The following is a 16,742-nucleotide window of genomic DNA, read 5'->3' on the forward strand; positions in this document are numbered from 1 at the left end:
ACTTTTCATATTTATCTCTTTGTATCCATGCCAAGAAATTTCTTTGCAAATGGCTTTTATCCAAGTATTACATGAAAGATGTTAATCCTACTGTTAAATTTTAACCCTAGTTCTTTCAAGCACCAGGGCATTTCTTCTGATTGTGTCGTGGGTACATAGATCCACAGCAGAAGATAGAACTGGAAAGGACAAAGTGGTATATGCAGGTCACTTGTTAATGCACTCGTATGACTATAATCTCCCTCCCATGAGGAAAAAAATGTATTTTTAGTTGTAACATTTATATATCAGATTGTTTGCTGTGGAAGTAATACCTGCTTTCACTTAGAAAATTTTTGTTCTCTCCTTAGTTCATTCACTTGTCTGTGATTTAGCTCATCTCTGTGTTTTAAATCTTTGTTTTGAAATACTTTTTTTTCTAAAGATTCTATTTTTAAGTAATCTCTACAACCAGCATGGGGTTCGAACCCCCAACTCCAAGGTCAAAAGTCACATGCTCTGCCAACCGAGCCAGCCAGGTGCCCCAAAATACTTTTAGAATTACAGAAAAGTTGCAAAAACAGTACACAGTTCGCACACACTCCTCACCTAGCTACCTCTAATGTTATCAACTCAGGCAACCACAGTATAATTATCAAACCAGGAAATTAGCATTGAAACAGTGAGATAACTAAGTTCCAAATCTGATTTGAATTTCCCCGGGTTTTTTTCCTCTAATTTTTTTTAATCCATTCCAAGATCCAATCCAGGATCTCCCAGTGTATCTAGTTGGCACGTCTCCTCAGTCTCCTCCTATCTGTGACACTGCCTCATTCTTTCCTTGTATTCCATCCCCCCTACCCTTTAGATTTATTTCTGCGATGTTGTTCGGGTTGGGTTTGTGTGGCATTTCCTTCTGAGTAGATTGAGGTTATTTACTTCAGCAAGAATACTGCAGAGGTGCTCAGGTGGTACGTGCTATCTCTCTGTGTTGTTACCAGTGATGTGACCCTTGGCCTTTGGGTCACGGTGGTGGCTGCTGGGTCTCTTCACTAAGAAGGTAGTAATTGTACTAACTTTCCTTGGTAATGGATAAATACTCTGGGCATTATGCTAATACACTGTTTCTCCCCAAACTTTCACCCCCTTATTTTAGCATCCACTGGTGGATTTGGTCTGCAACAGTTATTACTGTGGTCTTTGCCTGATGATGTTTTTGTATTTTCCCATTCCTTCTACGCTTACCAATTGGGATTTTTCTGTAAGGAAGAGTTGTCCTTCCTTGACTATCTATCTGTCTTTACAGTATGGACTTCTGAATGCTTATTCAGTTTTCTCAAGTATAGTCTAAAACTCACATCATTTATTTTGATGCTCAAATCGTTCCACCTGTGTCCATTGGCCGTTTCTTTTGATCGGATCTTGCATCCTTTTGACATGCCCTCGTTCTTTGTTAAGCACTTTTTTTTTTTTTTTCTGACAGCACAAGATGTTTCAAACTCATCTTGTATCTTCTCTGCCCCAATCTAAGAATCAACCATTTCTATAAGAAGCCCTAATTCTTTTTATTGGAGAATGATATTTATAAACCAAGGTCTGGGTGCCAGTAGATCACTGCTGCTGGAGTATCATTGCTCCTGGTCTCTCTCAGCTGAAAAAGATAGGAAATATACGCATATATACTAATCCATGCATGCATATACATCATATTTATTAGTTATTTCTATATCTGTGCATCTCTGTTATATATAACAGACTCCCTGGAGTGGGGTCAAGTGAAGTGAACTCTGTGTCGTCCTCTCTCTTGCCAATGAAGTGGTGGGAAGCTGGCCTGCAAGAAATTCTCTCCCACCTCATCCTCTGACCTGTGGGGGCACAAACCCGCTCCCCGCCTAGTCTTGTATAGGTGTTCATTTTACACAAGAAACACTTTCAACAAAATAAAATCAATCATATCTAAAATGAAAAAAAAAATACTCCCCTCTGCCCCCAGAGTGTGTGTGTCGTATGTGTTATATATATATGACCATGAGTTCCTTCTAATACCTCTGATTCCAATTCAGTACCCCTGGGATCATTATAAGCCGCTCCCCATTTTTTTTTTTTAATTTATAACTTCTTTCTCTAACAGTAAAAAGCCCAGCTCTCATTACTCACAATCCGAGATTACACATAAAGCAGTTACTGAATTGCTAACTCACACCCCTGTGAGAAATAGACTTACTACCCGGAGTACGGTATATTTGCTGACAGTTCTTTTTGGGTTTCACCTTACAATATCCTGCCGAAATAATGTTTTCCAAAGTGGCTTAATTCTTAATTCCCATCCCCTTCTGTGTGGTTCCAGATCGTGCTCTTCATTTGTAATACAATTAGCTTCATTTGTTACTGTTTGGATTCTATCTCCTCTTCCCCTCCGGGCGGTTGGTTTTAATTTTTGTATTTTGGGAGGTAGGTATGATGCAGGGTCAAAGCTGTATCCAAAGAGATACTCCCAGAGGTGTCTACCCCTCCTCGCCCCCTCACCCCCCACATTCCATGCCCCCTTCTTTCCTCCCCTTTCCCACCAACCCCCTATAGTTAAACAGTCTCTGTATTTTCTGCTTTATCTTTCCTGTGTTTCTTTTTCACAAAAGAGCAGGTCTGTTTGTGGGGTTATTTTTTTTTTATTGTATTATCTTTTACATGGTGACAGCACACCATATAAATCCTTGCACTTTACATTTTCAAAGGAATGATTTAGAATTCCTAGTGATCTTCCCCCATCCGTGTTTTTACAGCTGCATAGTATTCAGTTGTGAGAGGGGTAGCATCATTTAACCACTCTCCTACATGTGGGTATTTAGGCCCTTTTTATTATTTTGCAATTACAATCAATGCTCCAATGAATAAACTTTCATACATGTAATTTTGTATTATTAAAAGTATATTTTCGGAGTAGATTCCTAAAAAGGGAACTTCTTAGTTTAAGTACCAATGTGCTCGTGGCTTTCGGTTGCTCTGTCTGCCTATGGAAATATCTTCTAGTGGGTTAACGTGTATCCTTGATCGCTACATAAATTACTGAATCACAGTTTTTCACTTGTGTAACTTGTCCGGATTTAACTTTTTTTGTTCTACTTAGCACATAAAAGAGTGTATTAAGATTGTACCGAGATTAGGAATTAGTCTTGCATAATTTACCCCTTTTCAGGGCTCCACAAATATCATTGCTAAGTGTCACCAGCTCCTAATGAAGGTAGTAATCACGCAGTACACTTACAGCCCTTTCACCCCAGGTGCAGTCTACAAGTTCACGATTGCCAGTGGAGAGTGGGCAGTTCAGGAACTAGCGCTGACGTAATGACTAAGCGTTTATATGATGCTCTCATTTGCCCAGAAGCATTTGATTTTTCAAAACTCTTTCAAGTCTTTTCATTTTATGTCAATTGCACCAATGTAGAATGCTCTGGGGGAAATATCACATAAACCATGACATTTATCTAGTACAAAGTCCCTTCCCTGTATTATGTCATTTGAGCCCCTGACCAACCCTGTGAAGTAAGCAGCACGTATGGTCAACATCCCCATTGTCCAGACGAGGATGCTGAGACTCAGAGAAGTGACGTGTCTCGAGACCAGACATCTATCTACTACGTAGTGAGGCTGGAAATGAATTTGAGACTTGCCACTAGTTTCACGGCTAGCTTGCGAACAGCAATGAAAAAATATCCAAGGGTAGGATGTAGTCACAAAGAGGTGAGGTGCTCTGTAAATTCTGGAATTCAAAGTCTCTTGGACCTGTGATTTATGGTCAGGGTTAATACCCGGCTACCTGTAAGCTGTACTGTTTAAGTCTTGAATGATGGTAAAAGGAAATATAGTCTGTTCACATGCCGGCCCCTCTCCCACCCTGTGTGCTGCTGTGATAGAATGAGCACTGGCTTTGGAGCCAAACTTGCACCTTGGTTTTGCCACTTATTGGGGGTGGGGCCTTGGTGAAGTGTTGAACCTGTTTTCTTGCCTTAACATGAGTATTGTTTTTACTGGGCATTGGAGGGATTAAAAGTAAGTTCGCCAGAAAGACACTCCCTAGTGCCCCCCACCAAAATGTTATTCTTAGATGCTCAGTCCGTTTCCTTCAGAGCATTTGTCACAATTTAGAGTTATATATACTTTTGTGTTTGTTTCACATCTGTCTCTCCTACTAGAATAGAAGTTTCAGGACATCAAGGACTCTGCTTGTTTTTGCTACTGTTTGCATCCCTTATGCTTACCCTGATGCCATTAGTCACCGAAAAACTCCTTCTGAAGGGAATCCCACCGCGTCCTTGTATTTGTTTTTATTTCAGCCACACAGAATGGCCTGCAGCTGCCCTGCCCTTTCACATCTCTCTACCCTTCTATATGCTATTTTCTTAGCCCGACATACTTGCCCCTCACTCCTTTGTTTTTCTGGAAAATTCTTACTCATCCCTCAAAACCTAGCTCAGCTCTTCCATTGAGGGCTCCCAAGATTCCTCTTCTCCCTTAAAGAATGAGAGGTTCCATTGCCTCCATGCTTCCATAATAGACCTGAACCCCCCAGTCGTAATTGGTGTGTGCAACTAATGTTCTTAGGAACCAGTTGCTCCCCGGACGCAGGCTAGAGCTGGGTACACAGCAGGGAATGGGGGCTGTCATGCTAATGGGAGAGGTGGGCCACGACAAAGTAAACAAACAAATTAGTAATAACGTCTACAAAGTAAACAAACAAATTAGTAATAACGTCTCCAATAGTGGTAAACGAGAGGATGATCAGTTTTGAGAAGCTGACCTTTGACTTGAGATCTGAAAAGTGAGAAGGAGTTAGGGATGGGAAGGATGAGGGATGAGCATCACATTGTCATTGTCCCCCCATCTACCCAGGCGCTCCTTGTTTCCACCCCAGCCTGCCAGACGCCACCCCCCACTCGGCTGGCCTCTGAGCTATGTGAGTCTTTCTGTCCCCACGGCCCAGCACGGGTCCCACACGTCACACGCTGGTGGCACAGCGTGTTAGAATTGCTGAGTGCCTGGCTCCGCGGTACTGAGTCAGTGCATCTGCTGTGTGGCCAGGGCTCAGAGCCAACTCTCAGCTTATTACCCACTCTCCCACTTAGTATCTGGCGACGGGGGAAGTTATTCAGTCTTTTTGTGACTCAGTTTCCTGATCTTTAACATGAAAATAGTAATACAACTCATAAAGTGTGAGAGGATTAAATGAGACAATCTACATAAAATTCTTAGCCCAGTGCCTACCACATGGTTGGTCGATAGATGTTGGAAAAAAATGCTCTAGAGTAAGTGTTGATGAGGTGTTTGCTGAGTAAGTGAAGGAGCTAAGGAATAATAACATTTAATTCTTCCTGTAACATATATAGAACTATGTCAAAACAAGAACTGAATACCCTGCTTGATCGTCAGTTGTCTTATTTACTGCTTATTTTAATTTGGACAAGAAATGGGGGGAGGGAAATACTAAACACCAGTGTTTTTAGCAGTTAGAATTAATAGCTATTGAATCTTCATTTGCTTATAAAGCAGTCTCTGAAAAATCCTCAGATCATTTGTTTTTACCTTTTTCTGGCTAGTACAGGGCTTTCATCTTCTAGCCCCAAACCTAAATAAAAGTACACAATCTACCAAAGTGGGGCCATCCTGCAACTTGTGCTTCATCATCTTTTGAAATCACAGTTGGAGCACACTGTAGTGAAAGAACTTTCTTGTATGGAGATCCTCAGGATACCATAACTAGTAAGAGTTATGACGATGCCAGAGATAACAGTTTTCTTAGGGCAAGGACACCAATGGGATTAACCTGGGATATTGCTTCTACACACAAAATATCGCTCAGGCTGTTCAGCAGACCTTTGGCAGATCCTCCTCCATCCCGCTCCACTTCCTTGGAAACTAAATCACGAGGTAGCATGTGCAAAGATGAGAGCATATGAACAAATTCATGGCAGGGGAGCTTCGAGGAAGAAATTTGTTATCTTTCTTAGCATTTTCACTGGAAAACACTGGCATAACGATTGCTTTTGTGAACCTTAAGTATCTGGCCACTTGGAAATGCCTTGATACTTGAATGCGTGGACATGAGTTTTCTAGTTAAAATGAATGATTAAAAAATAAATAAATAAAAAATAAGATAAAATGAATGATTACTGAGGGGATTAGCAAAGAGATTTTGCCAAGTTCTTGTCTGTGAGCTCTAAGAGTTAACATTTATTTACATGAGTAATTCACTCTGCTCTTAACACTCTCGTCAATTGGAAAATATCATCCGCCTTGAATGTCACAGAAATCAAGGCATCCTATCTTAGAATGAGGAAATAATTAGCAAACAATTTCTTTCCTTTTTAATATGTGTGGCATTGTTTTCAGGGTTTTCGCTTACACACCAATGCACCATAGACTTCTTCTGGCTGGGGGTATTGAAATCTGCTTTTCCGCTCCACAAATGTCGAGGTGGGCCTGTCTGTCAAGTCAGAAGTCCGTAGCAAAGAGCCACCTTCACTGATTGGTCCCCCTGACAGGTGATGGGTAATGGAGCGGTGCTAAGTAGTGCACATCGCAGATTATGGGATAAGAGTCTGCACTGTGGTAGCGGGACGATGCTAACCAGTCAAGAAGACTAGGGACACTGAGAGTCTGCAGACGACAGGCTTCATTTTATATGTTAATAGAGGGAAGACTTCTGCTAATGGTGAGGAAATTCGCCATAACAAATGCATTCCCTTTGCCGCGCTCTAGCATGGCACCAATTAAGTTCAACTGTATGTATAATGTACTCTTAATTCCTAACAGTGCCAAGAAGGACTAACGTGAAAAATATTACATAGTCTTACATTTCACAGATCACGAACAGATGGGAAAGATTATGCCAATCGGTAAAGAAATTCACATGCAGTATATAATACACCTCAGAGTGGTGCTTACATGGATTTTTTTTTTTCCTTTTAAAAGTATCCAGGTTATCTTGGGTGAAGTTTAGCTTCTGTTTGGGGTTTTCTCTAACATTATATATGTAACTCATTTTAATTTATTCCTTCTGCAGATACGAATGTTTGAAAGTACAGGTAACCTTGTAATGAGTCGAACTGATAAGAGGTTGTGTTCCAATGAAAGGGGAATTATGGAATGATTATTCACTCTGTGAAAGGGTTTGTCATAGAGCAAGCCTTCCTGAAGCGTTTCAAATTTAATTTCATTTCCCAAACACTGGTTTACATACAACATTTCAGGAACAAATTTAGTGAGGAAATGAGAGGAATAGTCGTAATGAGCTAGAGGTCCCTTACACTGCTAACATTTATGCTTGCTTCCTCCCTCTCTGTCCCTCCTTGCAGCACTGATTGCCATCGGCCGGTACAGCATGACGATAGAGACTGTGGATGTCGGATGGTGTAAAGAAATTACAGACCAAGGAGCCACCCTGATTGCACAGAGCAGCAAATCTCTGAGATATCTGGGGCTGATGAGATGCGATAAAGTAAGAGTTACCTTTCAAGTTTGTTTTCTATACATCCGGGTAGGTAACAGCTGTCACATTCTCTCTCTCCCTCCCTGTATGTACAAACGTGTACTTGCACATGCATGTACTATTACAGCTACACATTGCAAGATGCCTGGGTCTCTAAACGAATCTGAGAGTATTTTTGCATTTCCCTGTTTAAAAATGAATTTTGTGCCTATGCAGAAAGGAAGAGCAATTGCGCACACAAGTCAAATTGGATGTTGGCCTTCTCTCCCTAAGTCTGTGGACCAAAATTAAAAAGGTTTGCATGGCACACAGCAATGTGCAGTCAAATAACAGTCAAATTCTTTTCTGGGCTCCAAGTTTCCTGCAGCAGTAAGGTGGAAAGAACAGTGCCAAATTGGTTTTTCGCAATTTGAAGTGTGTGATTTCAGTGTTCAATGTCTATGGATTCTTGCCATGTGAGGGCAAGAAAGGGCCAGTGAGGGGATATTATGTGGGAGTCTGTGCCTTTCGACACTTAAGATGCCACTTTTAGCACATGATGAGAAATGGTCTCAGGGGTCCCACTGAAGGCGTGTGGAGCTGGCCAGAGAAGTGCGTGTCAGAGTTTGGGAAATTGTGCCACATTTAATATGGGACCCTTTGAAGACAGAGAAGAAAAATGATAAAAATCTGTATTGATCCCCAGGCCCTACAGAGGTGCTCTCCCCCTTGTTACTTCCACGTTTCCCCCTCCAAGTCTAACAAGTGGTTCTCTGCGCTGCGGAGGGGAGAAGGGGCGGGGTGGGGGGGGGGCGCGCAGAAAGACCAGGCACTGGCCAGAGTCCACTCATCCAAGATACTACCCCAGGTTTTCGGAGTCTGGGTCCAGTGCTTGTGGCCCACCCTGGGTGCGGTCTCCAGGCCCAGGGACTGCTTTCTTGGAAAAATTCCACCTTGGATATTTGCTCAGAACTTGCATCTTAAAATAGTTTACACATGTGTGCTACTTTTGCAAATGGTGATTAGGGACAAATCTAGCAAAAGAGAGGGAAACTAAATATATATGTTTCTCAAAGGACAGGCATTTTCTAAATGTAGCATATTTGGGGGCACATTGGAGAATGGCCCAAATCCTTTGTGTGCTATGTCATTTTTGTTAATTGACCTAGTTCTTTTCTCCAAATGCTTTAAAATCCCAACTTACACTAGGCCTTTGCCAGTTAGTTATGTTTAGAGAGAATTTACTATATATTCTCAGCCCAGCCTAAAAAGCTGACTGACTTTGTTACTAAGCAACAGCACTGAGACCCAGGGGTTGCAGGTCTCCCTCAGATTTCACTACTAAACTAACCTGATGCTGCTACTAACCCTGTCGCTTAAAAATGACTTCTTTTAGGAGCACCTGGCTGGCTCAGTCACTGGAGCATGGGACTCTTGATCTTGGGTCATGAATTCAAGCCCCATGTTGGGTGTAGATTAGTTAAAAATAAAATCTTTTTTTTTTTTTAAAGACTTCTTTTTAAAACAAGTTAAGGGGGGGGAACAAGTTAAAGAGTCTACAGTAGACAGAATATTCTAGAAACGCTAATCAATGACAACAGCTTTGCTCAGTGTCCGCCTGAAGAAGCTGCTACCTGAGTACTGCCTTAACTAAGGACACCAAAATGTATGCGTTCAAAATGTACCTGCGTATCCACACGCATTCTTGGAAATTATCATATTTCTAGTCCATACTCTTTAGATTTGTTGAGGTCAGCTCCACCTTCAGAGATGAATTGTAGAAGTTTATGTTCCAGAAGATTATTCCAGACATTTGCTGACCGGCATTTTGCGTATTTTAAGTTAAGGAATGGATCCTTTTCTACCCAAATGCAATTACTCCAAAATGCGATGGGGAGGCCGTGCTGATTAGCGGTATCCTTGAGAGAGTGTTAGTCCTTTCCTAGAGCGGCCTCGGACTCCTTCCTCCAACCAGTGAGCTGCTCTGAGAGCTAGCTGCTGGCTCTCGCACCACCTTGTGCTGCCATGTGGCCCAACCTAGGGGATGCTGGGCCCAGCCTTGCTGCCTGGCGTCCTTACACTTATGGCAACTCAGAGCCAGACACAGGAGGTTCTGTGAGGATGGAAGAAGTTTCCAAACCACCCACAAAATGCAAGGAAAGCCCTGCACATAATAGCCTGTTTGTTGATTTAAGTGGGATAGAAATCTAGAGTATGTAGCTACTCAGCTTTCAAATTTTGTGTTAGGCAATCTGTCTCCAGATTTTAAATTCTTATTAAGACTCATAGAAAGACTTGGGTAGCAAAGAGGTTAGTAGTTGAGGGCATGAACTCAGTGACCAGAGTTCAGGTTCAGATCTGGGCTCTGCTCTTCATAGTATCGTGTTGGGGAGTTATTTACTCGGTGCTTCTGTTTCCTCATTTGTAAAATGAGGGTAATAATAATACCAAGCTCTTGGAATAATCATGTTTGTTGTATATAAAATACTCAGTGCTGCTGCTGATTCTTATCATCAATGTCATATTAACCTGTGTTATGACATTTGAAATTTCCGAATGAGAAAAAAGTTGTACTGCCTGCTATCTGATTTTGAAAAGAAATTGAAGAGAGGAAAAATAAACTAAGATTAGAGAAGACATTACCCTTTAACTTTTGCCTCCATTAAATCTAGAATTATGATTATTATTTTCTATACTAAGATGTCAATAATTATATTTTCTACACACCCCACAAAGGAAAACTAATACCTCCACGAGACACTCTGTATTTAGAATCTACTTGCAAACCTGGGCATAGGGATGAAGGAAGATTGGCAGTAGGAAAAAAAAAAAAAAGGCTGGGTTTCCAGAAGATAAGACAATTCAAGTAGGCCGGGAAACAGAAAGTAATAATAATGGAGAAAACTAAAAATAGAAATAGAAGACTCAGAGAAATCATGATTGGGATATGGCGATGAAGACCCCTTTGTCTATCTCCATGTGATCATCTGTGCCAACCAATAATTGAAGAACAAAACTACTTTGGGTCTATCAGTCTTCTCTCTGTCCCTTAACCAAATTTGCTAATAACCATTGATAACTCATCGAGTTGAGTTCTTCCACTCTCTGCACGCCAACTGGAGCCAGAGGAGAAGCAAGAGACTTTGATGGTCTACACAATGAACCCCCTTGCCAGGAGCTTTGTCGTAGGGATCCCTGCTCTGGGAAGAGATGGAGCTTGTGATGTCTGTGTATCCCAGGGCTTGAGTTCTGTGACCCTGTAGTTCTATGAAATATTGAAGGCCAGTAATCTTTTCTTTCACACTCAGCCACTCATATTGAATTTGGAAGCCATATTATACCAAACTTGAACCTTTTTCCTCACTTGGGCTTTTAAGGAAATTGAAAGAATAGCAAAATGCATTGTATTTGTTGTAGGAAAAGGTGTTTTCCTCCTCTCCCTCTTCTTTCTCTCTCTCATCCGGTAAACAAAGAACAGATGAGAAACGTTAAATGTATTCTTTGCAATGAAAGCAACGTATGCTCAGATTGTCAGACAACGTCTAAGCTAAGCTGCGGCGAATTTGTTTGGCTGCAGCCTCGGTGACTCTTAAGGAGGAGTCCTCCGGCCGTTCCCCAAACGCAGCGTTCCCTGAGCACTTGTAAAATTAGGAAGTGCACTCAGAAGCCCGTGTTTGAGTAGCTGTTCCGATTGCTGGATGGATAAGCATGTTAGAGGCATTACTTTGAGTTTTAAAGCCGACGCCACTTAATCTCCTAAACTTTAGTGCATTGTAAGAACCAAGAGAAGAAAACGCTGTGTGAGACGGCTTTGATGAATTGGGGTGAACTTATATTCTTAAAGACTGTTCAAAGGCTTACTTGACCTTGGGAATTAGAGTTGACCCGAAATCACCTATCAACTTAACACACATTTATTTGGTGATTTAGTTAAAACTGCTTCTATAATCAATGGGACTCTAATAAGAGCGATATGTTTACTCTGCCTTCTACGATTGTAGACAGTGGCTTTGGTCACAAAAATTATTTTCACAACCCAAAATAGAACATGCTGTCCAATTCCAGATTCCATATAGATGTTTCTTCTAGTAATATGATTTTTTCCCTCATTTCATACAAGGCAGTTTAGATGGAGAACAAAACTGAAAAGGACAAAAAAAAAAAAAAAAAAGTCATGGGAAAGCTGTAGGGCAAATGGAAATGCAGTGTTCAAGGTTAATGAAAAATGTTTGGGGTAACAGGGTTGATGAGAAGGGAGGGAGCCCAGTGGCATGGCCCTGGCTGAGAAACCAGACCTCGCCAGAGGCAGCCTGGCTGGTTTGGAAAACCTGGGTGATAAAATGTCGTGGTGGGAACCTCTGCAGTGTGTGTTAATACAGAAGTTTGGAGACAGAGGGCCTGAATTATGAGCAGCGAATAACATCATAAATGTAGCAATTCTCAAATGCCAAACCCTTGTGAAAAGCAGTTGGATGGAGAAATGCTGGAGCTTTTAAAAGCTCCCTTTCACTCTCTCTCTCTCTCTCTCTCTCTTTTTTTTAACTTCATGCAGAACTAATTTTATACACTGTTCATTTGATTTGAAAATGCCAGCGTCTGGGCTATCATTAAAGAGCGTTATTGAGGGAGCCACTCTTGGCAAAGCATTTTGCTTTAAAATGCTTATTTGTTCTTATGTCCCCGCAGAGTTAGAGACAGAAAGGGGGGAAAGTGTGCCTCAGTTTACCTAACGCCGCTCCTCTGCCTCTGCCTGGAGCAGGTTGCTTCTGTTGGGAGGCTCCTTCTCCTTGGCCTCTAGAGGCGCCCAGAGGGTCGCGGGGGCCATATTACTTAAGGAATAGACATAAATAGATTTTGAAAGGTCCACCCCAATGTCCTATGACCAAAGCCTCTTGGAATTTCTTTGATTTCTAGTTGACATAAATTAGAATTACACAGGCGTGAAGAGTCCGCCCAGAAAAGATCAGAGAGGCTGCTGGGGGAGGAGAAGCCTCTGTGTGATCCTATTGATTATCCAGCTGCCTTCGGGCCAGGGGCCTCTGTGAGGCTGACTATTATTGATCCACACCCTGGAAATAATCGAATTAATTCATTTCTCATCAAACTGCCATTGCCGAGACCTTTCTCCTCACCTGCTCCAATTCCTGAAGTACTTAGTTGAGGAGTGAAATAGATGATTTCTTTCAATAAGGAATGATTTCTCCAGGTCATAAGAAATGTTTGTGTTCACACAGAGTCCCTCATTTAAATGGTAGAGAGATTTAATCAAATCAATGAGAAGCCAACACAGAAAGCAAGTAATAGAAACCAGTCATCTCTTTCAAGCCAGAAATCTACTTTACAACCTTAAAATATCAGAGGCCAACTTTCGTGTGCCCGATTTAATGTAAAAATATTCAGGAAAAATTGACCACTGCATTTTTCAGGAAGTAATTACGGCAAGAGAAAGCCTCAACCACCTAAATATTTCTGTGGAGAAAATGGAGTTTTTATCAGCTTGTTTAGGAATCAGGAGCAGGAAAGCCCTATGGGGAAAATAATATAGGACTCTGTAACTAATATACAGAACTAACTGGAAAAATCAGTTTAAAGGAAAAATAATTTGTGGGGCGCTGTGTCCAGGACTGTTTTGGTAGCAATTCAGCCATGAAACAAAGTGTGTACCTGCGGGGACTCCCTTCCCCCCTGCCATGTGCGCACAGCTGTTTCCAGATTGCCCATAGCCAAAATTGAAAATTGAAAATTTATGCCTTATCAAAGAAAATAAAGTGAAAAACAGAAAACAAAACGTTTTCTGAGACTAAGGCCGGGAGTGGCGTTGACTGGATGGGATGGTGCAGGCCCAGGCCGGGGCAACAGCCCGCAGTCTGGGCCCCGAGCAAGAGGGAGGCCGACGCCGTCAGGGACGGGCTGCGGCCCGCAGGCCCCAACCCCAGTCCTGCACTGGAAGCATCAGCATCTTGCACCTTTTGCTGATGAAACAGTTTCTCCGGGTGATTTTCATGTAGGAACGCTTCAAAACACATCTTTACAACCCTCTCCTGACTATTCTCGGTAATGGAAACAGGAAAACACACCAGCTGCAACCCCGAGGTGACCTCACGACTTCACGGTAGCCAGGAGCTCCCGTTTCCTCCGCCTCCAGGCCTGGTCACCCTAAAGGCCTTCCCTGTATCTAAGGATTGGCCAAGAAACACCACCTGGAGCTTCATGGCAGAGCTTAAGCGGGTGAGCACCGGTGTCGCACTGCTGGGTGCTCCACTGCTGTGGGACCTCGGGCAGCTTGAGCTCCAGGAGCCTCAGTTTCACCGTCTGAAAAATCGGGATATATCTCCTCCGTAGGGCGATTAAATGAGATATAGTGCAATAGAGCACTTGACCCCACGTCATGCACATGGTAAGCCGTCCGTGAAGATCAACCACGACCACTGCTATTACTTGTCCGTATATGCGTATCCGTTCCGGAATCTTGCACGTGGTATTTAACCACGACATGACCTACGCGGTTCATAAGATTGTAGCCGTGAATAGAAATTCATACGCTCACATCTTACTAAGAAAAACTAGGCCCTGGGACTTAGCAATCCTCAGAAACAAATAGAATCTATCTTTTTCTTTCTTTCTTTTTTTTTTTTTTTTTTTGTCATGTTTTTAAGACCCATTAAATCACAGTTACACTTGAAAGAAGAAGAAATTCAGAGACCAGTAGGTCACAGGCCTTTCTCCTGAGCAGGGTAAGGACTTGGCAAGTTAGATGGCCACGTAGCGTCCAGGCTGGGACGTGTCTCCCACGCTGTCTCCCTAGAATCCCATAAGGCGGTGTGTTGTAAGGAGGTGCTTATGCTTTGTTCACTTCTGCTATGAGGCTGATGGATGTTGATTTTTTTTTTCTTTTTTAGAAAGGAGGAAGGCAAGGGTCTGCTGTTCCCCAAATGCTGTAGGTGAATAGAATGTTCTGTTGGGGTTTGCCTGACGGCACCCGGGAGCATCATGGCTTTGCAGTAAATAATCTCCTTGGAACTCTGATGTGGCTTAAGTAATTATATGAAAGAATTAGGCTGCGGGATCATATTATTTTTCTAATTTAGAAATAGAAAAGGTAACAGCCATTTCCTAACAGGGCTCAGATTAGATCCCAGGACTCCTAAGCACCTGTCTTCACAAAGTGGAAATAAGGACAGCTGGCGGTGGCTCAGGAGACCGAGGGACCAACGGCCCTCGGGGAGGAGCCCGCTCAGCCTGTGTGTGAGGCCCAGGCATTCAGCGGCCAGTGTGCAGGGAACATTTGGTTTGGCAAGCAGTTTTTCAAGGAGAAACCTAAACTCCCTCCCCTGTCCCAATTTTTTTTTTTTAAAGATTTATTTATTTAATCATGAGAGAGAGAGGCAGAGACACAGGCAGAGGGAGAAGCAGGCTCCATGCAGGGAGCCCAACTTGGGCCTCGATCCCAGATCCTGGGATCAGGCCCTGAGCTGAAGGCAGATGCTCAACCGCTGAGCCACCCAGGCATCCCTCCGTGTCCCAATTTTTATCATGCATTTTATCCACTGAATTCACGAAATATCTGTTCAGTCGCTTACTGTGTTCCAGTCACCGTGATAGGTGACAGATCCGAAAAAAAAACAGGAAACGAGACCACCCCTGCCAGCGTGGAGCCCACGGGCTCTTGGGGAAGACAGACCATCAAGCCGGCAGCTCCACAGCAGTGAGACTACAAATTAATTTTCAGAACTGGCACCCCAAAGTATATTTCTTCTGCATAAAGAACCTTGCTTTGATCCCACATCTTTCAGCCAGGGGCCTCTGCCGTTCTGTTTCCTGTTCTCCCCCCCCCCCCCGCACCCCACTGATTCTGCTCCCTCCAGCATCGCGGGTGACTCCCTTGTCACCACATCCAGGGGCCACTTCTCTGTCCGCACTTTGCTCCATCCCCTAGCAGCTGCATCGCCCTGGTAACCGTGCCCTCCTGCCCGAGAATGCTTTTCTCTTGCCTTCGGTGTACCCGTGCTCCTGGCTTTTCTCTCTCCATCTCCAGCACTGCTTCCCTTGTCTGTAAAGTGGAAATAAAAAAACAACACCTCTCCCATAAACCACGGAGAGGATTAAATGAGTCCGCGTGTGCAAAGTTCCTTACAGGCAGCAAGCAGTAAACCCCAGCTCTTATCTGCTTTGGTGGTGCATTCTCACCTTCCTCCTCCTTGTCGCTCTCCTCCTTGTCCACATGTGGGATCCATGGATTTCTCCCTCTGGGATTTTCCTCTCATCCATGGCCAGACCCCGCCACAGTGGCTGGCACATAATCATCCCTACGCAAATTATATATCGCATGATGCGCGGATGGAGCAGGTTTCTCATCTGTCTTCTGTGTAGCTGTAGGGTTCGAGGAGGTTCCTCAGGGTCTCTGGGAATGGCAGGCTGGCCACGAGGGCCGGGCGTCTGGTCCTTACACCAAACTTCAGGGCAGCCCCACCTCTACTGCTTTATTTATTTAGTTTACCTATTTGGCTTGTTTATGTGTTTATTCTTTTGGTTTGCAGAAGTATTGTACACCTAAAAGCAAGCTCGAAAAACATGAGATCCCACCTCCTGCTAATAATTTTGCAGATTATAAGAAGTATCTGGACAGAGGGAAGGAAATGACTGTGAAAGACGGCACCTTGGATTTATAGAGCTTCCTATAGCTGGGGAATTCTGAGTGTAGCCCAGAGCCCCTGGGGTTCAGGACGGTCAACAGATAAAATTCAGGCATCTGCTGGATGATCGGACTCAGAATTCTTCAGAGCCTAACCCTGAAATGCTCTGATTTATGTAGAGTCTCTCGTCTGTAAACCAAAAATCTCACTTGTTTTCAGGTGTTCTAATCTACAGATTTACAGATCACTTTTACGCAGAATAAATTTTTTGCTGGTAATAAATTTGTTTTAGGAAGCAGGTCAAATCCATAAATTCTACGGGACAGAAGCTGCCGTTTTAGAGAGAGATTTTTTTTTCACTAGGTGATTGCTGCTGCCCAAGGCTTTACATAAGAAAATAAAAACTGAAAAAAAAAAAAATAGAAAAAAACTGAAATCAAGAAAGCCATTAAGCATAAAAGACATTTTTAGTTCTGAGAGGTTTCTTTTTTTTTTCTCAATTGTGTTTTTCAGCTTAACTTTGAGAGTTTAATTTAGAAACACCCAGATGTGTTCTATAAATACATTGCACTTACCGCTCGGTTAGTGACTACATTAATTATCTTATTAGGACTCAGTGTGTCTCAAATAGTCAGTCTTTTGCTAAACCATTTAGAGCAGTTCAGATG

The 16,742-nt window shown here is 42.8% G+C and overlaps 1 protein-coding gene across 5 annotated transcripts in view; it reads left to right on the forward strand.

Annotated features, from left to right (window-relative positions):
• FBXL17 (F-box and leucine rich repeat protein 17) overlaps nucleotides 1-16,742 on the forward strand; it is a 495,829-nt gene that overhangs the window by 467,027 nt on the left and 12,060 nt on the right. For all 5 annotated transcript variants that reach the window (XR_007409545.1, XM_025437863.3, XM_049107952.1 and 2 more), the window contains one exon: nucleotides 7,329-7,471. Coding sequence is in view for 4 of the 5 variants with exons in the window: in XM_025437863.3 (XP_025293648.3) it covers nucleotides 7,329-7,471 (143 nt within the window). In the remaining variant the exon portion in view is untranslated. The remainder of the gene's footprint in view (nucleotides 1-7,328; nucleotides 7,472-16,742) is intronic.

This window comes from Canis lupus, chromosome 3 (assembly GCF_003254725.2).
Source record: "Canis lupus dingo isolate Sandy chromosome 3, ASM325472v2, whole genome shotgun sequence".
NCBI lineage: Eukaryota > Metazoa > Chordata > Mammalia > Carnivora > Canidae > Canis > Canis lupus.